At 42.2% G+C, this 27351-nt stretch overlaps 1 protein-coding gene across 1 annotated transcript in view; it reads right to left on the reverse strand.

Moving 5' to 3' along the window:
• Positions 1-461: 461 nt before the first annotated feature.
• Positions 462-27351, reverse strand: part of LOC109918556 (von Willebrand factor C and EGF domain-containing protein-like) — a 214613-nt gene continuing 187723 nt past the window's right edge. The window contains exons 29-35 of the mRNA XM_048607283.1: positions 26799-26920; positions 18399-18573; positions 15345-15492; positions 13690-13855; positions 10986-11166; positions 4894-5019; positions 462-901 (exon numbers count right to left, since the gene is read on the reverse strand). Of these exons, the coding sequence (XP_048463240.1) occupies positions 804-901; positions 4894-5019; positions 10986-11166; positions 13690-13855; positions 15345-15492; positions 18399-18573; positions 26799-26920 (1016 nt within the window). The 3' untranslated portion in view covers positions 462-803. The remainder of the gene's footprint in view (positions 902-4893; positions 5020-10985; positions 11167-13689; positions 13856-15344; positions 15493-18398; positions 18574-26798; positions 26921-27351) is intronic.

Genomic DNA, 27351 nt, shown 5'->3' on the forward strand with positions numbered 1-27351 from the left:
TTACATGCGAGTCCCAACACATAGAAATGTGGTTGATTCTTAACTGCCCTCTGGGCAGTTAGGAATGGACAAGAAATGCAGCCCACATTCCATGAATGAATAAAATTTTATTTGAATGCAAATATTTTTACAAATCCCTCAAAATTGAGGTTCAAGAATTTCAGACCATGGTCTTGGTGCCCATTTGTTTGCTTTTGTTTTTGCATTCTTCAGTTCATCTCACATTTTGCTTGTATTCAACAGCAAATCTTCTGCAGAAACGTCTTTTCTTGACCCATCACCGTTCCACTTGGAAAGAAATTAAAACACCTAATGAGCAGAGAAATGTTTTACAGAAAAGTCTGAGAGGAGCAATAAACAGTACCATTCAAAGCCTTTTGGAAATTTTTTTTAATAAGAACAGTATTTTAATGTAAATCCAGTCTCTTAATTCATGTACAAAAACAGTATAAACTCAAGTAAGACATTCCATAGAAAGACTCTGATGAAAGGAATAATAAGATTTATACAATACTGTACAGAGTAGTTCTCAATTTTACTGAGGTAATAATATGGGAGCTGTACCATCTGAATAAATAAAGTTCTGTTCAATAATCTGTTGATCAGTAGTTCACAGTTTTGGTATCTAACCTAAAATGCTTCACAAAGTCACAGGCCTCCAGTGTACGTCCTCCAGTCCCAGGCCAGCTGTAGTGTCCACATCTATTGAGTGAAGGCTCATCAACTCTTCCACCATCAAACCAGGAGGATTTGTAGTAAATTTAGTTAAACTGTGGGTACAAATGGACCACAGTTATGAGCCATCACAAACTTGGAAAGGAGGAGGCCCCTCTCTGGTTGTAGAGTGATTTCACTGGACACAGTGAAGGTGGCAAACAATTCGACTGATACATGAAGAGACCTATAAAGCAGGAAGGGAATAATATTAATTGCTGTGAGCATTTCTGAGTTAGGGAGAGTAAATTTATGACCCTGGCATTCATTAGCCCCTGCTAAAATGCCTGTGCATGTAGATACTGAGTGAAGTGCCTCATGATATTGAGGACATCTAACTAAATATCTTCCTAACCAATCCTGGCTGAAGGAGAACAGTCTCAGTGATTTGTCACATCGTTAACATTCCTCACTGCTAACAATCCATAAAAGTCACCTCTGCAATGATAGCCTTCCTAATTTCTAGCCCCCAGAATCAGATGGCAAAATAAAGCTGAGACCTAACCATTAAATTATAAGGGTTTAGCACAAAAAACTTCCTTGTTTTTTTGTACTCTATGCTTTGATGTATAATGCCATGGGTTCCGTATGCATATGTTTTTGAAAAACTGGTATGAGTAACAAACCAGATGTGGTTATTTCGTAGCAAGGGAAGAATTCTGGCAAGAATTAACATAAAATGAGTGATTACACCATCAGGCCTGAAATGAAGGCAGCAAATCACTACAAAAAGTTAATTTTGAAAGAATCAAGGATCATGTTCATTTAAAAAAAAAGTTTGTGGTAGAACAACACTGGTGGAGACAGATGTACTGAAACCACAAAATGAACTTTAGTGGGAAATGCCAAAGATACAGGGAAGGTTGAACATTCATGAAGGTATGAATTTTATTTCAGTCCAAACAGTCCAGTGAAGAACAAAATAAAGATTAAATGATTAAGGTCCTAGCTTGTATGTGGGTGAAAATATTAAAAGGAATGGAAAAGAAAACTGGAGACGTGCTAATTATAATCTTCCAAAATGCCAAGTGTTTTGGGATGATACCAGACAATTCAGTGAGCAGGTTTTGCGGCACAATGGGTAGGCTCCGTCCCTCAGGGACAGAAACTCAGGATTCGAGTCCCATCACAGGACTTGATGGCCATGGAATTCAAATTTCAAATGTGGCCAAACAGCTTCAGTGTTGACCTTAAAATTCAGCAAACACACACCAAAGGCAGATGGTGACAGCAGGAGAGATTTGTGGTCAATCATGAAGTGAAAAGAAATTTGGAGCCTCTACTATCGCCACCCAAATGTCCAGACTACAACATGCAGTGAAAGTGCAATGTTGCCATAGTAATTCAGACCTGTAACACACCACTACCACGAGACAATTTGTACAAGACTATAAAAGTTGATTATCAATGTATCACATAATTCAAAATTATGACATGTAGCACAAGGAATATAGCTGTGGGGATAGAGAAGTAGCCATGAGACAGAAATTAAAAAGTTGAGCATGTTTGTTTCTTTGCATCGGCAGGATTTAGGTTGGGATGTATTCCAAGTATCCATTTTTATAATTTGGCTGAGTAGTCTCAAATAGACTAACTGGCCTATTTTATTCTGAATTCATGGCCAATATAAAACATTTGAACATGCATGTTTCTGGACAATTTCTGGGAAAACGTTAGGACAGCAATATTATCCAGCAGTTGCCTACCTCTGGTAACATTATTAGCTACAACGCCTCATCACAGTTAGCACATGGAAGACCATAAAATATATTTATATAAGTAAAAGACAGTACGTATGTTGAACTGGACAAACAACATTCCTTTGATGTTCGGACATGAGACTGTTTCACTGTTAGCCTTAGTAAACTATCTTAGAAGCTGAAAGAAGCTTATTCAACAAGAAACGATAGGAAGTTTCACTCAAGTTCAGTGAAAGATGCAGAAGTATTGATACCACTTCATTCAGCAAAACTTCAGAAGAAACCGAACAGCTGACTGAGGAGCCAGGAACAAAAGGAATCATGGATAATCTGCTGAAGACATAACTTCAATGTCGCACCAGCCATTGTAAAGACAGATTGAATCAAATTAAAGTAAAAGAGAATTTGATTTCTGCTCAATAATTTCTGGAGTGAAAAAGGGTCTTAAGCCTCTTTTCCACAATATCACAGACTTAAATGAAGGGCATGCAGTTTTGATTACAAATAAAAAAGTAACAGTCTTTGGAGTTTATGTAGAATCTTTCACATCCGGAGGACGTTCTAAAACTTCACGAGAAAAGGAAGCTACTTATACTTTACATTGGCATACCAACTACAGTAGATTAGCTGCCAAATTTCCCCAAAATGTTGGCAGATCCAACTTTAGTGTAATGGAAGCTGAAAATATCACTGACAGTTGTGGTCAAGTTCCATATTCTACCTTCATTAATGTAACATCTGTTGCACCAATTCTCTGTCCCCGCGATTCCAGTTTTTTGTAAAATAACTCCTATCATGGAGGACCAATTTTTCAACTGCCTGCCTGCTCCCCTGATGTAGTGCCAACTTTAAACCTCTGCACTTTCCTCTCCTCCTTTCTCACCTTTCTTAAAACTCACCACTTTGCCCAGGCTTTTTGTTGTCCCTCCTAATTTCCCTTTGCACAGCATCCATTTGCCCCCCACACAAGCCCCTCTTACACCTGGCGATATTTATTCCAGGTTAAATGTGTGACATAAATGCAAGTATCTGTTGTTAGCCAACATCTGAACCAGTTGGACAAATTTGCAGTGCTTTGCATAAGGAGAAAGCAATATACCATGAAGTTTCAAATTTCTTCCCTTTAATTGGCATGAACCCAATCATAGGCATCAAGTACCTAATGTCAGAAATGCAGGCAGGTTGGGACCTGCCCAGTTTGATTGCAGTTTGTGAGCATTTCCTTTGACGTGTACTTGAGGAATGGAGCCGGGAGGGGATAGGAGGAACAGCCACCTACATCCTCTACTGCTTTCAAATCTACCATGTTGAACTGAGACATATTTTGATATATTAAGATGAAACCAGCTGCAGATTTGGTGCAGTGGGTGGAACCAGGATATTATCATAATTTCTAACCTGAGATACTGGAGGTGCGATAAATATTTCAATCGACAGGAGCACAGCATTTGAAAAATAGTATTGGAGGAACAACTCCTAGTTGCCATTCATTTCTCGAGCTAAGCCAACAGTTCAAATTTTACACCCAATTGTACATCAACTATCATAGTCCATAGAGCAGTTTCTCAGTGATAGCTCTGTATTCGGATTCACTGAACTTAGGACCAGTGGAAGCAAGACAAGTATAACTTTGTATATATTAAAATGCTTAATGCAAACCGTAATTTAAGAAAAAAAACCCTGCACTGATCGTCGGCATCATGAAAAATTTTCCAAAAATTTGGAATCCAAAATTTGACATTTTTCCAGGGGCTCGTGAAATGTGTGAATTTTCCTAACTGTTTTAGCTATCTGTCAGCAACAAATACTCGCATTTATATAGCAGCCTGAACATGGAGAAATGTCTGGAGATGCATCAGAGGCTTATGGGAAAATGATGGATGGTGAACCAAAGAAGAATATTAGGAAAGATGACCAAAACAAAACATACATTATTACTGCCAGAGAATCAACATAGCTTTGTGAAGCTTATGTCACGCCAAAATAAATTAACACAGTTCATTAGTACACAAGTGGTTGGTTCCTATAATGGGCCACCAGTACTGACATTTTACCATCAATTAGTACAGATCATCAGACAATATAGTGGCATTAGCACAGCCGCTGAGCCATCATAATTAATCAAAGCTATACAACACGGTAAAATGGGACACTTGGTTTAGATTCTTAACATTACACGGTGAATGTGGGCTGTTGGTATCAACTGCTACATTACACAGTGAATCTGGATTGCTGTTGTACAGTGCCACACAATACCGCGCATCAGAAATCAAAATCGAACTGAGATACAGTGGGATAGAACCCAAATTGGATGTGGATTTAAAAAAAAAATCCAAAGATGTGTTGAAGTTGAGATTGAGTGGATACTTGCTACTTGCATCTGTCTTTGTTACTCTCAATCTGTTCTGGTTGCATGATAGATTATGGCACAAAAGAAGATGGACAATAATCTTATACTGTGTTCATTTTCTTCTGTTACCTGCAGGACACTGGCAGCCTGGCACACAGGAGTCAGTTGAGCACTCTGTCTCTGGTTGTAGGTAGGTCGAACACGTTTGAGGGCAGCTGCACTCAGTATAACTTGAGCCACCGTTGCAAGTTACACCTGAGAAAGAGAACAAATGATTGAAATCATTATTTATCCTGGCATTTTGAGCAGAAGGTTCCTTGGGTAAAATCTATTTTGGATACAAACATAGTGAGACTCTTGGCAACAGATTTTACCAGAATCACATAATTGTAGAACATGATTTCTGAAACTGGTGCTCCATTGGTTCATCTAGGTAAATGCATTGCCCACGGTGGTCCTGATCTATACTCTCCTAAAGGTCCTAAATTTTTCTTTATTTAGCTAATTAAAGAAACATTTAGACAGGTACATGGATGGGATTGGTGAGGTTGGAGACTTGCTCACTGAGCCAATGTGTTTGGTTGCAGACGTTTTGTCACCCTGCTCGGTAACATCGGCAGTGCGCCTCCGGTGAAGCGTCGGTGTTCTGTCCCACTTGTTATTTATTGTTGTCCCACAGATACACGAATACCAACTAGGCACCAAGAGACACGACCAATTCTCACTGGTCTCAATACACATGGACAAAGAAGGACATAAATTCGATTGGGACAACACATCCATAATAGTAAAGGCAAACAGAGGCATGCCAGGGAATACCTGGAGGCCCGGCATTCCAACTGGAATGCCATCAACAAACACATTGAACTGGATCCAATATACAAACCACTGAAAAATAGAACCGGAAGTGATGCCAACCACCCAGCAAACTGAGGCATATAAATAACAAGTGGGACAGAACACCGACGCTTTACCGGAGGCGCACTGACCATATTACCTAGCAGGGTTGACAAAACGTCTGTAACCAAACCCACCGGCTCGGCGAGCAAGTCTGCAACCGCATCCACAACCCGAGCTACAAACCTTCGCAAAAACCTTGAAGGGATAGGTATGGAGGGATATGGATCGAATACAGGCAAACGGGACTAGTTTAAATTGTGACAAAGGGCAAGTTGGGCCACAGGGCCTGTTTTCATTGTGTAAACCCTATGACTCTATGATTGCATCCAATTTCTGCGTTGCGGTTAGTCCGAATGTGTTAAGAAGTGGAAAGTAAAAAATAAAGCATCCCTAATCATGAACATTAGTCAGAAGCCTCACTGCAAAACGTGGGAATAAAAGGACAGTAGCATTATGGATACACAACTGGCTAAATAATTGGCATCCAAAAGCAATTGTCAATGGATATTTTTTGGCATGGTGTAGGTTTGTAATGGAATTCCCAAAGGGTCAGTCTTGGGACCCTTGCTTTTCTTGATATATGTTAGTGATCTAGATCATCGTGTGCAGGGGACAGTTTAAAAGTTTGCGAATGATACAAAGTTTAGAAGCCTTGTAAGCCGTGACAAGCGTAGAACTTCAAAAGGACATAAAGAAGATGATGGAATGGGCAGATAGGTGGCAGATGAAGTTCAATGCAGCGAAGCGTGTGGTCATACATTTTTTTGGGAAGAGGATGGACAGAAAATATAAATTAAGGGCTACAATCCTAAAGGAACAGACACCTAGATGCATTGTGCGCAGATGATTGAAAGTGGCAGGACAGAGGACAGGCGGAAAGAACGGTTAATATAGCATATGCTGGGCTTTGTTAATAGGGACCTAGAGTTGAAAAGCAAAGAGGTGATGTTAAACTTGTACAAGACACTGACTATGTCTCAAGTGAAGTATCATGTATGGGTCTGGGCACTATATTATTGGAAAGATGTGACTACATTGGAGAGTGTAGAGAAGATTTAGAAGAATTGTTGCACGAAGGAGAAACACGAGGATAGCCTATATGTGGATAGATTGGAGAAGTTGGAACTGTTCTCCTCAGAAATAAGAAAGCCAAGAGGAAATCTGGTGGAAGTTTTCAAAATCAAGAGGAGGCTAGATAAAGTGGACAGGGAGAAACTATTTCTGCTCATAAAACTATTAAGAGTGAAAGGGCCCAGATATAAAGTAAATTGCAAAGGAAGCAAACCTGGTGTGAGACTGGCTCATGTCTAGAAGACACTGCCTGGAAATGAGGTGGAGGCAGACTCAATTTAGAGGCTTTGGATGATTATTTAATTAGAAACAATGTGCAAGGATCTGGGTAACATGCAGTGGAATGCTACTAAATCATAATGTTCATTTGGAAGCCAATGCAATCACAATGGCCAAATGGCCTTCTTCTGCAGCATAATGCTTCTGTGATTCTGTGACATGCACTGGAGTAAAACCAGATCAGGAATAGATCATTCAGCCCATCGAGTCCACTGCGACATTCGATCAGAGCTGATATGTTTCTTAACTCCATTCTCCTGCCTTCTCCCCCTAACCCTTGATCCCCTTACTAATCAAGAACTTATTTCTATGTCTCTGTCTTAAATACACTCAATGACTTGTCCTCCACAGCCTTCTGTGGTAATGAGTTCCACAGATTTACCACCCATTGGCTAAAGCAATTTCTCCTCTTCTCAGTTGTAAAGGTCAAAAATCACACGACACCAGGTTATGGTCCAACAGGTTTATTGGAAGACACAAGCTTTCGGACTCTCGCTCCTTCTTCAGGTGTCGGTGAGAGAGTTGGCATCGGACACAGGATTTCTCAGCAAAAGATCAAAGGGTCATAGAACTGATGCGAATGTGTTGAACAAACCTAAGATGGCTGTTAGATCTTTAATCAGTTAGAAAGGATTAATATGCAAATTCCCAAATCTCTTTCAAATCACTGCCCTGAGATAACTAAAGGTTTTATCAGTCCCCTCAGTATACCAGAGGTGATATCCCAGGTTAGACAATGCATTTTAGGTGTAACGCCTTGTTTAGAATCTGGTTGTGTCTCAACTTGGATTCAGACTGGTTTGATTTCCAAAGTAGGAATTTATAAAATGCCACATTGACTGTCTACAAATTGTGTGCTTTTTGAACAAAGCAAAATGTATCTGCAATTACAAATCTGCAAATGCAAATTCACCCCATGGATTTATATTTGTGTACAAGACCTACTCATACACAGGAGCTGTTCAGATGAGGAGGAACATGACAGATACCTAAAGGTGCTGAAAGACACACTCATAGGAACAGGATAGGATGCTCAACTCATCGATCGCCAGTTCTGACGTGCCACAGTGTAGAAACATAATGACCTCCCCAGAAGACAGACATCGGATATGACCAACAGGGTACACTTCGTCGTCCAGTGCTTGCTGGGAGCGGAGAAACTGCACCATGTTCTTCACAGCCTTCAATACATTATCAATGACGATGAGCACCATGTCAAGGTCTTCCCCACATCTCCACTTCTCGTGTTCAAACAACTGCCAAACCTTAAACAGACCATCATTCACAGCAAATTACCCAGCCTTCAGGAGAACAGCAACCACACACCACACAACCCTGCCACTGCAACCTCTGCAAGACATGTAAGATCATCGACACGGACACTACCATCACATGTGGGAATACCACCCACTAGGTACACAGCAGATACTCATGTGACTCAGCCAATGTTGTCTATCTCATACGCTGCGGGCAAGGATGCCCTGAGACATGGTACATTGGCGAAACCATTCAGACACTACAACAACAGATGAATGGGCACCTGGTAACAATCACCAAACAGGGATGTTCCCTCTCAGAGGGGGAACACTTCAGTGGTCAAGGACATTCAGTCTCGGATCTTTGGGTAAACATCCTCCAAGGTGAACTTCAACATACACAACAATGCAGAGTCACCGAGCAGAGGCTGATAGCCACGTTCGGTACCCATGAGGATAGCCTCAACCAGGATCTTGGGTACATGTCACACTGAAGGTGACCATACCACATTATATTCTCTCTCTCTCTTTCTTTCTCTCTCTCCCTCTCTCTCTCACACACACACGCGCGCACACACACACGCGCACACACACACACACACAAAGACACATCACACTCTCTCTCCCTCACACACACATACACACACTCTCTCTCTCCCTCATGCACATGCACACACACACACACGCGCACACGCATGTAAATCTATGGAGTGAATTTGCATTTGCAGATTTGTAATTGCAGATACATTCTATTTTGTTCAAAAAGCGCACTCTTTGTAGACAGCCAATGTGGCGTTTTATAAATTCTTACTTCAGAAATAAAACAAGTCTGATTCCAAGCTGATACACAACCAGGTTCTAAACAAGACTTCACACCTAAAATGCATTGTCTAACCTGGGATGTCATCTCTAGTATGCCGAGGGAACTGATAAAGACTTTAGTTATCTCAGGGCAATGACTTGAAAGAAATTTGGGAATTTGCATATTAATCGTTTATAACCGATTAAAGATTTAACAGCCATCTTAAATTTGTTCAGCACTGCATCAGTTCCATAACCCTTTGATCTTTTGCATATAAATTCTGTGTCTGAGGCCACCTCTCTCACTGACACCTGAAGGAGTGAGGCTCCGAAAGCTTGTGTTTTCAAATAAACCTGTTGGACTATAACCTGGTGCCATATGATTTTTGACCTTGTCCACCCCAGTCCAACACCGGCACCTCCACATCAGTTCTATAGGGTTGTCTCTTCGCCATGAGGCTGTGTTCTCAGGTCCTAGTCTCTCCTCTTACTGGGGACATCATCTCCATGTCCACTCTGTCCAGGCCTCTGAGTATTCTTTATGTCTCAATGATATTCCCCCCTCATCCTTCTGATCTCCACGTAGTGCAAACCCAAAGTCCTCAACCACTATTTATCTGACAAACCTTCACCCCCAAGATCATTCTTATGAACTTCCTCTGGACTCCGTCCATACCAGCACATCCTTCCTTAGATACAGGGCCCAAAACTACTCACAGTGTTCCAAATGCGGTCTGTCCACAGCCTTATGCAGTCTCAGCGATGCATCTGTGCTCTTGTATCCTCGTCCCCTTGAAATGAATGCAAACATTGCATTTTCCTTCCTATTTGCAAACTGCATCTGTATGCTAACCTTAAGAGAATCCTGAACTAGGACTCCCAAGCCCCTTTGTGCTCTGAAGCCTTTCCCTGAGCCGGGCTATGCTGCTGGCAGCTCCTGGACGATGATCCAGTCAATGCTCACTATCTGCAAAGAGTAGTCACTGCAGCAATAAAATCTCAGCAAGTTTCAATGGCTGCAGGGACTCCTTTTAGACCTATTCCACCATTCATTATAATCATGACTGGTCAGCATCTTAACTCGAACTATTTGTTTCAGGGAAAAGATGAAAGGTGAAATGGGTGCTGTGAGAGAGGAGGAGCACAGACCCACAGTGAGGAGCTGATGATGGGTGGCTTTTAAGAGCTGCTGCCTGGCCCATCAACTTCGTTATCTGGTATTGGCAGGCCTCTTCTAATTTACAGCAGAGATATTACGCTGGCCCAGAGATTAAATCCTGGAACCCCTGATACAATGATCCCACACGAGCCGCTGGAAGGGAGTCACTGAGTGCAACTCATGAGGGACAATCAGAGGGATTGTGATAGCAGCCAGCAGACACACACCTGCTGCAGGGGTATAATCTGGCCCCAGTTTCCCTCACAGACCTACAAACCAGCCTTAGAAAGACACCACCTATTACTTGACACTGATCATCCACCTATTAGACAGGACGAGTGACAGAAACAGAGTTAAACAAAAAAAAAATACAGTTGGAAAACTATTGGATCATAACGCAGACACAGTTCAATCCCAAACTGGTCTGTAAATCGAGCTGACCATTGGTTGTCATGCCTTCAGCTATCAAAGGCCCTATATTCTGGAATTCTCATCCCAACCTTTCATTCCATCTTCTAAGTCACTCCTTAAAACCTATCTGATTGATCACCTGAACTAATATCTCATGTGGCACAGAACCAAATTTTATTTCTTAATGCTTCCTGAGAAGCACCTTGGATATTTCATTACATCAAAGGCACTACTCAAATGCAGGTTGTTGTTATTGATGTGGAATTAATTTGTTGCTCCATAAACTTGAGCTCAAACCAACCAATTGCAGGCCAGTTCACTGTGCCACCAAAACAAACACTCACCGCACAGTGTTTCATTTCTCCAGTTTAAAATGATTCCATTTCTCAGGGCGCGGAAAGCATACGCAGACAGTAAACTGCATAGGCACCACGTCTGTTCCACACAACTGCACAGGTCAGTCAGGCAGGCCTGGTAATAGGGTTGAGGATCGACACTCTCATGTGCTGCCTGAAATAAGGGACCCTGAGAGGAGCAGGACAGAATAGACAATCACTACTGGAATTCTTCAAACAGTGTAAATAATACAAGAAATACATTATCAAAGGTTAAGGGTGGGTCAAGTAGTAGTCATGACATTTAAATTTCAATTCTGGCTATTATTTTTTGGAATCAAATTCACGGATTAGAACTCTCACCTCTGACATTACAGTCCAACGCACGTCAGGTACAACACAAGAGATGAAGTTCCCTCTATATTGTCTGGCCAAGCAAGGCAGGAACGTTATGGGATATATGTTAACCCAGCGCAGGTCCCACACAGACAATTGTGAATCATACATGTGGAGCCAAATCTCAGACTCTGGGCATTCTGACTCCTGGGCCCTCAGCTGAAAGCAACCAGATCATTTTCCGTCTAGAATGGGCAGGAAGAGAGCAGCTTTCATCAGGTGATGATCAGACAGCCCCAGCAACATCCAGCTCAAAGGCAGGGCTGGGTTTTGGTGCATCTCGTGGACTGGTGGAAAATCCAGGCCTGGCAAGCTTTCCTGTTTCTGCTGCTGCCCACAAAGTGGCACTGTTTCAGTCACATGGAATGATCTCTCCCACTTTCCACCAATCACAGACCTGCTTTCAGCCTGAGGGGCAGGATACAACAGAATTGCTGTCAAGCCCCTGGTTGGAACATCATAGGGATCCGATTGACCTCACTGGACCTTTGATTTACATAAATTTCAGAGGATCCCATCTGTTTTGGGCAGGCTTTTCATCTATTTGCTGTTTAATATTTGAAGCAACAGGAAAAGGCAGGAGCAGCTAGGTGACCTATCCCCTTTTAGTCTGCTCGTTTCTGACAGATTGGGGGTAAAATCAAATCCTCGCTTTACGCTGTAGAGTAGATCTCTCTTCGCACTGCCCACACAGTGGTCAATGGTTTGATTTTTTTTGTGACTGATTATGTTAGTCCAGTAAGATCTCTGTTAACTGTGCATGCTTAATTAAGCCTACATGATGACGAAGAGGAAATTAAATAGACAAATCCCAGATAAAGACCACGAAGAAAACTGGAATAAGCATAAGTTCAGGCATTTAGTGATATTTTAAAAGGCTCATTAATCAACCCTGTTTTGCCCTTAGAAAGTCATGCCATGTCTGCATTACCTGAAGGTACATAAAATGTACAACAAAGTGCTGAGACACCCCATAATGGTTTGACCCAGTTAAGTCGAGGCACAGAGGAGTAAAGGTATTGGGAGGAACGGGAGCAGTTTTGATCATCCTGATGATAGAAAGGTGGGATTTAGAAACAACAGAACAAAAAAGACTTGTAGCAATATTTTATCGGACACCACTCTGTGGTGATTAATAGAGGATCAGGCAGCGTACATAAGGAATGGTTATGTGATTGAGCATCGCAAAGTGAGACACAGTTGGCAGGAGTCAAAGGTCAGAAAATCAGAGCCCAGCAGCTTGCCAATTCCCATCTATTCATTTGAATGATGTCCAATGTCCAATTAAAACAATTACGACCTACAACTTTCATATAGATTGGGAGAGAATTTGTTGCACAAATTTGAGAAAAAAAAACAGAGAATACATTGAGTGAACACATTCAAGAACATTTTTCCAAGCTTGGTATCATATAGTCAATGAGGACAAAGGGAGAGTGAAGAAATCTTACCAACAGGATAAAAGATGTACCATGAAGAAAGTGATAAAGTTGGGAAAGGGTGAATTAGAAACAGATTCAGGTGTAAGTGAACATTTTGCTTTAGTCTTCATAGAAGCTTTTCAGAAAAGGAGGACACAATGCAGCAGGTTAGGTTAGAAATTTTGAAACAGAAACATTGTACATAATCAGCTCACGGTATTGAAGCCAAAGAACTACCCAAACCGAGATGATTTTTACCGAGGTTGGCAAGATTTGGGTGTTGGCATGATTGCCACCACTGGTTGGACTGGATTTTGGGAGATTTCAGCACATGACCACTTCCACCCAAGTGCCACTGGAGTATTTTGTGTCTATGGTCACCCAGTATGTCAATTATTCAATATTGGCAGTTACATTAACTCACAACCCTATAGACTCTGAAAAGACGCACTATCCATCACCCTGTTTCACTGGAGCTGTCAGCTATGGTTGGGAGGTTTTACCATATAACTTTCCAGCTTTGACTGCCCCAATCCCATGTCTCTGCAGTTAGTTCTTCCTTGGCCACAGTCTCCCCACAACAGCTGGGAAATATGCAGAGTTAGCATTGCCCAATTGACAGTCAAGGATTGTCCAATCAAACAGCATTTTGGCCCCCAGTTCCAAGATTATTCCTTGCTGTCACTTAAACCTTTCCCCTGGGTTGTTTGGAACAGTATGTAAGAAACTAACATGGAATTTTAGAAACTTTGGGATAATCCAAAAGCATTGATTAGTTTAGCCGTCAGTAAGGAATATACCAATAAGAGAAAAAATGGGTAAGGACTCCTTTCCATTTTGGGCAAGCAAGCAGCCTGGTGTTAAATCACAAAAACAAATAATTCCTTAAAGGTTACCATGATAATGCCGCAAGTCATGTTGGCTGCACGGTTATCAGCTAGTGTTGTTCCATTGCACGGGTCCTCAATATCTTCAGCCCTGCACAGCCTCTCTTTGTTCACCCTGATGGGCTGAATGTTTCCAAACCCAACAGGGGCCAAAGCCTCTTCTCCACTTGGTAACCTATCCCACAGAAGCAATCCATTGTTATTGTCTCAGTGCAATTTCACTAGGTGAATGTGAAAACTAGTACCGTAAGTCAGAGATGAAAATTCAACCAATATGTCCAGCAAAGGGAGTTTTAGCACCATCACTAAAGGCGAATAATGTAAGTAAATAATTATTCATTTTACAAGCAGCTATACAAAGTTAGGTATAATGTAAAGGAAAGGCAAAATTAAAGCTCCCTCTAAAGTTACCCTGTCAGCACTGCTGCATTAGATGCCAATATGTGATTAGGTTCTTTACCTTGGATTGCAAATTCTTCAGTTTCCCAAGACACAGTGAAGACCTATTTAGATGATGACTAGTGGAAACTACTATGGTTAGGGACTCCCCACACCTGGCGATCTCATACCTCAAAGTGCTGGGGTACATCAATGCAGGCTGAAACAGCGTGAGAGTGGAGTCATGATGCCTCCAATGTGCCTGAATGTGACCCTATTGGAACTCTGCATTGTACATTGGCCCCATGCTTGAAATAAAATCCATGAGAGTTTAGTCAGAATTTAGGCAAGTTGGACAATCACGTGAGCAGGTACTTGAATTTCTGCCCAGAATAGACAAGACAAGTCCTGGAGATGTGTCAGACTGTACCAAGTCATTGAAACACCATACCACTGACTCGATTAACTTCAGTAGGATTAGCACTGGGCAAACACTGTTTGGCACAGTTCCATCAGGATTGTGGCTTGAGTAATTTCTGTGCCTTTGTAATAATCTGTTCTGCATCTGATGCCACAACGCTTATTGACACACATAGAGAAAGCTTTAATGTACATATCAAATGTCTAAGCTGCAAATGCTTGATGCGAAAACTAGAGGTAAGCAAAGGAAAGCATTTTATCTAAGGACTGAAATTCCACAAGCTTGATGAATGCAAAGCTCAAGCAGAATTTGAAGATTATAAAACAACCAGACAGCCAATTCCTCAACCTGAGCTCGCAATGGGCAAGGCACTGTTCAGGACAGCAAATGTCAGTGCGAGGTAGACAAGACTGGAGCTCTGATCTCTGACCATATTTCCTGAGAGCACAACTCTCTACTGGGGAAAATATAGTTTCACAGAACGAGCCATTATGCCACAGTTACGTTATCAAATATAAACTGATGCCGAGTGAAATGAAAATGTGAGCTGCTCTGGGATTGTCAACCTTATCAAGTAGGATGTGCTTTCCACAAGTTGCAGGAGTTGATGACTCATCCAAGGGGAACAATTGTAATCAAACTTGACCATCAGGAAACTGACAAGATTGGACAACATGCCAGTTCATAAATTCAGTCCAATCTTATTCTGCATCATGTCAAAGGAGAACAACAGTGTACAAGCTGTAAAACCAGCATTAGGATTCTATCCTGGTGAGTTTGGCTTCAATTATCCCTCACACCCCCAGATGTGCAGATAGACTCAGCTTTACTGTTCTGTGGTGTACAAATGTACTTCAACACTTACGCAAAATCATCTGATGAGTTTCCATTCAAATTGCCACACAGTCCACATATTCTCAATTGTAACGATTCAGGGACATTGATTTCTACAAAACCTTTTCCGTACCAGGTGATGCTAAGACCTTCCAGCAAGTTCAGAATCACGTAGATTCCTGTTGAAAAGAAGCATCAGAAACTATTTACCTAGAATAACATGGCTGGATTTTGTTGTACCTTTGCATAACCTCTCACAGTGGAACACCAGACTAATATTAACTATTGGTAAATATGTCAATGCTGTGGAAATTAGTAGGTCACATTCATATTCCTCCTGTTAAATTTATGAAAATCTTGGATGATCGAATAAGAATATAAAAACATAAGAAATAGGGGAAGAGTGGACCATATGGCTTCTCAAGTCTGCTCCATCATTTAGTATGACCACAGCTGATTATATGCCACAACTCCACTTTCCTGCCCATTCTGCATATCATTTGCCAATCCAAGTACATTGCATCCACTGGCTCCCCTTTATTTCCAGTTGTGTCCTCACAATATGCTAATAAAAATGTCAAGCATAATTTCCCTTTCTCAAAGCTATGTTAACCATGCCTGACCAAATAAGGATTCTTGAAGCGTATCCCAGTAACAACAGACACCAGCACTTTCTTGACATCTGATGTCAAATGAAGCTCTGACTTTGTTCATCCTGTCCCTCTTGTTGGAAAGCACCTTGACTATACCCAAACCATCTCCTCTTTAAAGGATTAAAATTGTTAAAATACTTCCATTCGAGTTTTACCTGCCAACCTTTGATTCCTATTGCTCTACCAGATCTGTTCTCACTCTGCTGAAGTCAGAAGTCACACGGCACCAGGATATAGTCCAACAGGTTTATTTGCCCACTTCACCTAATGAAGGAGCAGCACTCCAGAAGCTTGTGATTTCAAATAAACCTGTTGGACTATAACCTGATGTCATGTGACTTCTGACCTTGTCCACCCCATTTCAACACTGGCATCTCCACATTATCACTCCGTTGAAGTCAGCCCTCCCCCACAATTTGTTAGTTTTTAGGCTGGATTACATGTCCTTTTTTAAATAGCTAACCTAAACTTTATGGGAGTATAATCACTGATCCCTAAAATGGTCCATTTTGTACACATGATCCAACTCTTGCCCCCAAAACCAGTACACCAATTCCTGGACCCTACAGCCCTCCGCACTCAATATCGAGTTCAATAATTTTAGGGCCTGAGCTTTCCCATGTCCCAGCCCCCTACCCCACACACCAGGCCTTGGTGCCACATAGCCTGCCATTACACTCCCCCTGTTGTTAGTCACTAATAGTCCCCATTAACAACTATTCACCCTCCCAGCCTGATCGTTATCAACTCTGGTCTATCCAACTGCTCTTCTCTCTCTTTAGGCTGTATCCTATCGTTTACTCTCTACCCCACCCACCTCATTTTTCTCTGCATATAAACTGACTTTTTCCCAGCCACCATCAGTTCTGTGGAAGGGTCACCGGACCCGAAACGTTAACTCTGTTTTCTCCTTCACAGATGCTGCCAGACCTGCTGAGCTTTTCCAGCAACTTTGTTTTTGTTCTTGACACCAATTCCTCCTTCCTCATTGATTAATGTACTGATCAAGAAAATCCTTTCAAAAAATATTTGGAACCTCTTTCCCCTCTCTATGCTTTACACTATTACCATCATCTTATTCAAATAATTGAAGTCCCTGACTACCAATACTCAATGGTTCTTGCATCTCCAACTTACCTATAAATTTGTTACTCTATATGCTTCTCATTAGTTTTAAGTGCATTGATTTTATTAAATGGTTTAATGATGCAGGTGCTATCTGTCTCTCGCTGTGCATCATATCCTTGCATCTTTCCCCTCCACTGAACTTCCTGAACTTCTCCCTGTCACCCCAGCCATTTGAAGCCTCTTTCTTCCTGCAACCCCTCCCTCACAGCCTCTCAATTCCCTGTTGGCAGACCCCAAACCTGGAAGGTGGAATTAATTCCCTCATAACTTCTTAGCATCCCCAAAAACAGTACCCACCCCTGGCCTTGGTCATTGCCCCGAGCCTGTGGCTTTATCCCTTCCCCTCAATGTTTCCTTGTCCCTGTGATTTGGAGGTCTCTGCAAATCTGTTGACCCTGTGTGTGTTTTCACCACTGGTGACTATAATTCAAAACTACCTCTAGCTATAAAGAACTATGAGGCATCCTGAGCTCATGAGAAACATCCTGCCTGCAAGTAATCTTGTTAAAAATCTCTGACAAGGTAGTACTGACACACGGAAGGGATTTCTCCTCAGTTTCTTGTCCAATATTTATCCGTCAACAAACATCACAACACAGGTTATCTCATCATTTTCTGTTTGTTGGGTGTCGCTGGGCTCAAACTGGCAGCCACTTTTCCTACATTGAAGCTGTAAAATGCTTTGAGACATTCAGTGGTTGTAAAGGGTACTATATAAATGCAAGTCTTCTGTTGAATGACTGCACAACATCAGAAGCTGAGTTCTAGGATTAAAGGCAGTGCCACATATTGGCTGTGTTAAAGGGTCATGAATGTGGTAATTTGATGACTTTTGTTTGTTTGTTCATGGGATGGGGTCATCACTGGCTAGGCCAGCATTTATCATCCAAAGGGCAGTTAACAGTCAACGACATTGCAGTGTGTGGGTTTTGAGTCGCACATAGGCCAACCTGGATAAGAATGGCATAATTTCCTCTCCTAAAGGGTATTTAATGAACAAGGTGGGTTTTTACAACAATCAACAGTGGTCACATGGTTAGTGGGATTCGAAAGCTTGCCCCCAGAACAATAACCAGATCACCAGGACAGCACAACTTCTCCTGGGTATCATATCAAATCAAAGACTATACCCAAATCAGCGACACGCTGGGGTTACTCATTGAGAGAGAACACATAATTTATAGCTACAGATGGAAAAGCATTCCACTTTCTAACCCAGTTTTGGATAACACTGAAGAGACATGAAGGCAGATATCTCAGAGTTCCTAACTCTGTAACCTTTCCCCACTGGACACATTGCATACCTGAATGTTGAATGGTGATACCTGCTGCATCAGAATAAGGAAGGTCTACTTCTGTGCTGTTAACTCGAATTTGGTTCTTCCCTGAAAGCTTGAAGGTTCTGTTTTCAATCTGTACAATCAGGGCCTTTATCTCAGGCTCAGTGGGACTGTCATTCCATTTACTTTGGAAAACTACCTGAGGAAAACAAATCATTATTAGGAAGCAATCATAACTCGTACTTAATTTAGAACTGATAAAGCCACATGAAATATGCTTGTTAATCATTGTTGGAAGACTCAGAGGCAACAGGAACAGTGTATTTGCGCAGAGATTAAGTTGAGTTTTAGCTGTTATATCTAATTGGAGGAAGTAGATTACAACTGACGGTCCACATGCAGCCAAGCCTCTGAATTGAATGTGGAAGCAACGACTGGGAGTTGAGCTGGGGCCAGGGCCTGAGGGATTAATGTCTGGTGAGGTTGGCCAAGAAGAAAACGGTAGGGATGGGTGAGTGGGAGATGTGGTGTCCATGGTGAGAGGAATTCTAGGATTGGAAATGCTGGAAATAGAACTGTTTTGGGAGTGGCCACCACTAACTGAGGAATAACACTGATGGGAGCAGAGATCTGTGCTGTCATTTGTCCATTGCACACCGTGTAGCTTCAGTTCAAAAATTTCTGGATGGTGAGTGATCTGCTACCAAGTCAATGGAGTAAATCCCTGTTGTTGTCTTTAACATGGAGGGCTTGGGTGTTATTTCCTGACATTGATTACAATTTTCATTGCCTGGTTTATAGGGACTGTGTGTCTGAGGTGGGCAACATGTCCAAAGATGCCTGACAGAGATGATTAATGATGACTTTTCGTCTGCTTCACATTATCAAACTACTGAGTTCTCAGCCATCACCTCTGGCAAAGCACATGGAATACCTTCTGACACTCACAGTAGAAATTCAGCTTGGATAGTAATATAAACGTGTGGCAATCTGAACTATGTCCTGTTCGATGTACAGTCACTGTAATGGGGTACAACAGGCAGCCAAAACCACAGTACCCATTCTGTCTGACAGTCCAAATCACCTTTCCAGTGCTCAAAGATTTGTTTAAGGAGATCCATACACAAATATTTTACTGATGCAGCTCTGACTGTTCTGTGCTCTCGTGGAGATTTTCATATTCTCTTATCTGCAGATGCCGCACAGATCCCACATTGCTGATGTTGGTAAAATAATTCATTTCTGTATGTCTGGTTCACTATCCAGCCCATCCAGTTTGTGAGCTAGGTATTTACAAAGATATCCACTACCTCCCTGTTATTAGTGCCCTATATCTGGTGTTTGCACTGAAACTCTGCACTTTTCACAGCTTTTCTTGTATTAGAAATACCAGCGACTTCCTTCTGTTGAAGACTCTCCACTGTGTCGCTGAAATTGTGGAAATCCTGACCAAGGACAGCGCTATCATCAATGTGAGGCAGGTTGAAAAATGTCTCCTCAGCAAGAGTAGTTTCAGTCTTTCTGGGATGAATTATAGTCAACAGATACCAGCATTAGTTAGGGATGGGCAATAAATGCTGTTCTAGTCAACAACACCCACGTGCCACGAATGAATATAAAAAGAATCCTAAACGGTGCCAGGACACAGCAGGTCGACCGAGGGAGGGGATAGTGTCAGTTCTTGCAAGATTCTAACAGTCCGCCTCAATAGATTAAATTTTGGATGTGCCTGTGATGTCTCTGTGCAACACCTTTATTGAGTTGGAAAGGCAAGCACTCATATTCCCTTAATCTGCTGCTCGGACATTTGTATAATTTAATGTGTATAGAAATCACTCTTTGCATATGGAGCTACACTCCAATAAGAGAGCAGAGATTAGAAACTGAAGTGTCGCATTTGGTCACTTTTGTCTATCATATCATGTGAAGTATAAGCGATGCTACTGATTTGTAGGTGTTCCTGTAGGAGATGTGCTGTCATGGTCCGGCATGGGCCATACTCACACATCCACTGCAGTTTGTCTGCAATTCCTCTGTGATATTCCACATTCAATTATGCCTAGGTTGAGCCTTCTATCTGCTCTTTGTGCAGTGATTGTAATGACGTCAGCTGGGTGGACCTCATAGAATATGAGATCCCTGATTGCGGCTGTTAATCGGGTCCAATCAGGGAGCCCTTGCTGACAGACATACACAGGAGTGTCAGAGGTTCTGTTCACTCAGAGTTGGCTCTGAGGAAGCTGGATCAGTGTCAAGCACTCTCCACATGTAAATAAAGGGTGACTTGGTGATGTGAAGTTATTTTATTTCGTCCTCTAGAAGAGATCTCTTGTACAACACACAACCATTATAGGACAACACCTGGTTTTTCTTTACAGGAATGGAAATTGAAAGGATCCTTTGATGAGTGACCAATTCCATCAGGTTATTATCTGTGTGATAAAGGTAAAGATTGTTCCTATTGTCTCTGAACAATAATTACTGAACACTGAAGGGCACGGGACATTTCAGTGAAAATAAACTTCAAAAACATTATCATGGGTGCCAGCATCAACAATGGCTACAGGATGAATATTGATAAGAAAAGTACCAAGTACATCAGCATAACAAAGGTAATATTAACATGGATAGTATGGACATCCATAATGACCATACCATTACAAATGCTAAAACCCAGAACAATACACTCGCCGAGCCAACAAGGTGTAGAGCTGGATGAACGCAGCAGGCCAAGCAGCATCAGAGGAGTAGGAAAGCTGACGTTTCGGGTCTAGACGGTGGGTTTGGTTGCAGACGTTTTGTCACCCTGCTAGGTAACATCATCAGTGTGCCTCTGGTGAAGCGTTGGTGTTCTGTCCCACTTGTTATTTATATGCCTCGGTTTGCTGGGATGGTTGGCATTACTTCCAGTTCTGTTTTTCAGTGGTTTGTATATCGGGTCCAGCTCAATGTATTGTTGATGGAGTTCCGGTTGGAATACCAGGCTTCCAGGAATTCCCTGGCATGTCTCTGTTTGGCTTGGGCTATAATGGATGTGTTGTCCCAGTCGAATTTGTGTCCTTCTTTATCCGTGTGTATTAAGACCAGTGAGAATTGGTCGTGTCTCTTGGTGGCTAGTTGGTGTTCATGTATCCGTATTGTCAGTTTTCTTCTGGTTTGGCCCATGTAATGTTTCTCACAGTCCTCGCATGGTATTTTGTACATTACGTTAGTTTTATTGGTTGTGGGTATGGGATCCTTTATGTTCATCAGTAGCTGTTGTAGGGTGGTTGTTGGTTTGTGGGTTACCCTGATACCGGGGTCTGAGTAGTCTTGTGGTCATGTCTGATATGTCCCTGATGTATGGTAGGGTGATTAGTGAGTCTGGTCGTGTTGCGTCTCCCTGTTGTGGTCAGTCTCGGAGGTAACAGTGGTGAGGTGCCAGCAACCACCCCAACACCCAAAAACAGAGCTGCATCAGGACAATATTCAAACCGGCCACAACACACTGCAGCAACCTGGAACTGCACAAAGCAGAACAGGAGCACTTATACAGAGTTTGAAAAGGAATGGATACCCAAAAAGCATAATCCGCCATTACCTCCACAACTGATCACAACAAGAAGACACAACACGACCAGACACACTCGTCACCCTACCGTCCATCAGGGACATATCAGAGATGACCACAAGACTACTCAGACCCCTCGGTATCAGGGTAACCCACAAACCAACGACCACCCTGCAACAGCTACTGACAAACATAAAGGATCCCATACCCACAACCAATAAAACCAATGTAATATACAGAATACTGTGCAAGGACTGTGAGAAACATTACATGGGCCAAACCGGGAGAAAACTGGCAATAAGGATATACGAACACCAACTAGCTACCAAGAGACACGACCAATTCTCACTGGTCTTAATCTACAAGAACAAAGAAGGACATAAATTCGACTGGGACAACACATCCATAATAACATAAGCCAAACAGAGACATGCCAGGGAATTCCTGGAGGCCTGGCATTCCAACTGGAACTCCATCAACAAACACATTGAGCTGGACCCGATATACAAACCACTGAGAAACAGAGCCGGACGTAATGCCAACCACCCCAGCAAACCGAGGCATATAAATAACAAGTGGGACAGAACACCGACGCCTCACCAGAGACGCACTGACGATGTTACCTAGCAGGGTGACAAAACGTCTGCAATCAAACACACTGGCTCAGTGAGCAAGTCTACAACATCATCCACAACCCGAGCTACAAATCTTCTCAAAAACTTTAAACAATACGCTGTCAACGGCAAGAACTGTAACATCAGTAATAAGCATGTTGTCAGCAATATCATCAACAAACCATTGTGAACGCTACCAATACCAAGGGCAGACTTTTCCATAACTGAGGAGGAGATGATTGTAGGAGGAGATGAGTTTGGATGATAAAATGTCAGGCTGACTCCCTGGTATATCCCCACTTCTTTGTGCATTTCCTGGAGTTGGGAGTGCATCAGTAAAGGCAATGTGCTCAGCATCCATGGGAGATAGATCTCACAAATATTGATTTAATTTGTGGGCATCTACCAAACAGTCTGCAAGTTTGTGGAAGGTGGATGGTGAAGTAACTCTTCAGAAGCTGGCATCCCATCACCAATCACCCTGAATTTACAAGCACACTGCCTCTCAATGAGTCAGGCATTCAGCATTTCAATATCCCTGACAGAAAACATTTTAGGTCAGCCAGGGCTCCTTGATAGGACCAGATTAACAGCCCTAATCAGGGAACTCATATTCTATGAGGTCCAGCTGGTTGACCTGGTTACAGTAACTACGGACAGGAAGCTCAGTGCTGTGTGTATTTAACCACTCACAGGAGGCAAGGGCAGCACAGGAGAACTTCATGCTGATATAATGGAAGTGAAATTTTAAGTTTGAAAGATCAAACTTGCCATCAAATTTGCAACAGCTGTGCGCAAAGATGTGCCCAACATGTAGGACTGGATGCCAGTTACAATATTAGCCCATCTGCATCTTGTGTTGCCCTCTCCTCCTCTATTCTGAGCAGCATCCAACTTTTGACAAGGAGGCTACCAGCCACCATGATAGCCCTCCTGTAGTTGTGGAGCTGACAGGGATGCCATTGAAACATGGGTGGCACTCCTAAACAGCCCTGACATTGGGTGTTTGATCCTCATGGCAAAATACAGCCCACAACATTGGAACTAACGGCCTCTTTGTAGAGGTTCCTCAGAGTGCCTAATAAGGCAGAAAGAAAAGAAGTACCACACAGCATACACGGTGGAGAAAGGGAATAATATTTGGAGGATGAGGTGGAAAGCAGCAATTTCTTTTAAAGGAAGCTTTTGAATACAAGGAGGAAAGTTGATAAAAAGACAATTATAGCTTTGTACAAAACAACGAATTGGCTAAATTTAAAACAGTGCATCTAGTATTGGGCTGGCAATTAATAAAAAGGTGAATGCCATGAGCAGCCTTTAAGATAATACCAGAGACAAGAAACTATAGTTAGGAGGGAAGATTTGCGATAATGGAGCTATTATGTTGGAGCAGAAAAGATTTAAAGGGATTTATTATTAGGTGGAGTTTTGCCAGACCATGCTGTGCTTAGGGAGCACAGTTAAAGATCGTCAATTTAAAACTGTCACAAAGAGGGTGAGAAAAGGTCCACAGAATCCCTAGTGTGGAAACATTTGGCCCACCGACCCTCCAAACCACCCAGACCCAGACCCATCCCCATCCACCTACCCAAAACCCTCCATTTCCAATGGCTAACACACCTAACCTACACATCCCTGAACACTATGGGTAATTTAGCATGGCCAAACCACCCATCCTGTGATTGTGGGAAGAAATCGGAGCACCCAGAGGATATCCACACAGACACAGGGAGGATGTGCAAACTCCACACAGACAGTCACCCAAGGCTGGAATGGAACCAGGGTCCCTGGCGCTGTGAGGCAGCAGTGCTAACCACTCAACTACCATGTTGGCAACAAGATGTTAGAAATTTCTTTGCAAAAGTTGTGTTGGAGATCATTGCACTTATAATAGGGCTACTGGATAAATGCGTCAAGGAGAATTAAAAGAAAGCAGGACAGTAAAATTTATCCTTTTCCTCGTGTATTGAACGTAATGCACAGGTTCTGGGAAGGAAATTCCACAGGAATGGTCCACTACAGTCAAGGAGAGCACAGAGAATAAGGAGTAACCCAATTATCAGAAACTAAGTGCACAAATGGATTGAGAGGGTAAGGACTCGTGGAGTGGGGACACATAGCTGGAGAAGGTTGTGCAGGAAATGGCAGGTGAAGGGTATGCAAAAGAGAATCAGTATTTTTTTCTGAGTAATTCAGTTGAACACAAACAGTCAATGAAGTTTGACAAGGGCAGAATAAATAGCAGATGGAACTCCGTGTAGGAAACATTGTGGGTTACAATCTTCTGAGTGAGTTTATAATGTGAAAGGTGAAGGCACGCTTAACAGAAAAGCAATAAAGGGAGCTACAATGGACAAGGACAAGGCAAGAGTAAGGTTTGGGCTGGAATGGACAAAGGATTTGAGTAGAGGCAGGTATTGCTCGGGAAGTGAAAGCAGTGCCCTGGTAACACTATGGATGTGGCAGGCCATTCCTTATCTAAACAGACAGATATATAATGGATACATAGCATTCAAAGCACAAAGGCAGAGCATCTGGTTTAACAGATTTTGCTCCACAGGGGCATCTTTACATTTTTTTTCACTTAGTGCTATCCACTTGGATTCCTTTCTCCGTCACACATTTACCTTGCGCCCCCGAAAATGCTACTCACTTCAACTACTCCTTGTGGCAGCATGCTCCACTCTCTAACCACTCTCTGGGCAAAGAATTCTCTCCTCATTCCGCATCGGACGGATAAGCAACCATTTTATATTTATGGCCCCTGCTTCTGGTCTGCCGTGTATGTGCAAACATTTTCTCTATGAAGACTATGCCAATCTATTTCATAGTTTTTGTGAGTTCTGGCAGCTGAGTCCTCAGTCTTCTCTTTTCTGAAGAAAAGAGCCCTCTGAGCCTGTTCAGTCCTACCTGGTAGGTATATACTAGTTTTAGATTCTGTGACTTCTCCAACACCTCTACAGTACCTGTGTAACATGGAGATGTGAACGTTTTACTGAAGTCCATGTGATCTGACCAGGATTAAGATTTCATCTTCATGCTTTTAAACTCTATCCCTTTAGAAACAAATACCAATGATTTGTTTGCTTTTTCATAAAAAATCACCTAATTTACTGTGTCACTGCTTTCACTAATTTGTGCAATAGTATCCCCAGGTCCCTGAGCCTCAATCTCATTTAAATTCTTGACTTTGTCCAGGAAGTATGTGACCTCCTCAATTTTCTTACCAAAATCTATCACTTTGCTCTGTTCTATATTTAAGTACTTTGCCAATTATATGCATGCCATTGTCCTCTTCTGTATTAATTACACCCCCAGCAAGTTGCTGAGGATCTGAAAACACTGGAATGCTCAATACTGCATTGCCAGCAAATAAGTGTGGGCGCTGCCTTGCCCAAATATTGTGCAAATGCTGGATAGAGAAATGATCAACTTCCAGATTACACTGATTCCATCTCCAATTAAAGAAATGGCAAAGTCACACAGATCAAAAATATTGCCGATTCACGTCCCTGTGAAACTGTGTGCATTTCTCTTCTCTATTGCCACAGGCTAAACATCTCCCCTAAGATTACTGCCCATCTGTTTTTCGAATCACTGGATGAAAAATGTAAAGGTGTAAGGGGTAATGCGAGAAGTCTGTGCTGTTGGTTGGTGTCAGGCCCAGGAGTAATGTGCCCGCTGCCATATATGGTCTAACTTATAATATCTGACAATAGGTTTACAGCCTCTCATTTTCATTCCAGTCTTACATGGAATTACTGAGGTACATTCTGTCTCACTTTCTCTCAAATGATACTGGAATCTGAACATGAATGGTTAAAACGCTTCTTGCTGATAACTCCCTCTCTTTTGTAGAAAGGGGTTGCTCCTCTTTCTGTGCCAGTCTGTCTTCTGCTAGTGTTGCTCGCTGAGACCAATAGCTAATTCTGCGAGACTGAACCCAACCATAAGTGCCAGAGGCCCCATGTAAATGGAATGTATCGCCGGTCACCTTTATTGTAGGCTTAGATAGGAATATGAAATAAAAACCGAAAGAACTGCGGATGCTGTAAATCAGGAACACAAACAAAGTTGCTGGAAAAGCCCAGCAGGTCTGGCAGCATCTGTGAAGGAAAAAACAGAGTTAACGAATTGGGTCCGGTGACCCTTCCTCAGAAACACAAATATGGTTTGTTTATCCATTGCTTCAGTCCACTTAGATCGCATAGGATTGTCAAAATTAAACAATAGCCCAACTATCATATGAACAACACTTACATTGAAATGATTTGAACCACAATCCTGGGCTAAAAGATAGGCACACGTTCCATTGAGGTTAGAGAAATGTCCATCAAAGGTCACCAAGTGCAACTCTCCAAACACAGTGCATGAAACGCCCTCTGCAGGAATATAACAGTACAGTGAGCATTTCAAGAACATATTTAGAAAAGATCAGGAGGGCACATCAAATTCCTTCCCACTGAGTTAATTACTGTTTTGAAGTGCAATGGAAGTGGCTGTATAGGAAAATGAAATTCAGTAGGGCTCTGGATAGTGTTGTCAAACAGAGAGCACTTGGGTTTCAGGTACATAATTCTTTGAAAGTGGCGTCAGTTAGACAGGATGGTTGAGAAGGCGTTTAGCACGCTTGCCTTCATTGCTCAGACCATTAAGTATAGGAGTAGGGACTTCATGTTGACATTTTATAGGACATTGGTGAGGCCGTTTTTGGAGTACTGCGTACAATTCTGGTCACCTTCCTTTTATAGGAAGGACATTAAATTGAAAAGGGTTCAGAAAAGATCTCCCAGGATGTTGTTGGGACTGGAGG

The sequence above is a fragment of the Rhincodon typus genome, chromosome 17 (assembly GCF_021869965.1).
Source record: "Rhincodon typus isolate 14 chromosome 17, sRhiTyp1.1, whole genome shotgun sequence".
Classification (NCBI taxonomy): Eukaryota; Metazoa; Chordata; class Chondrichthyes; order Orectolobiformes; family Rhincodontidae; genus Rhincodon; species Rhincodon typus.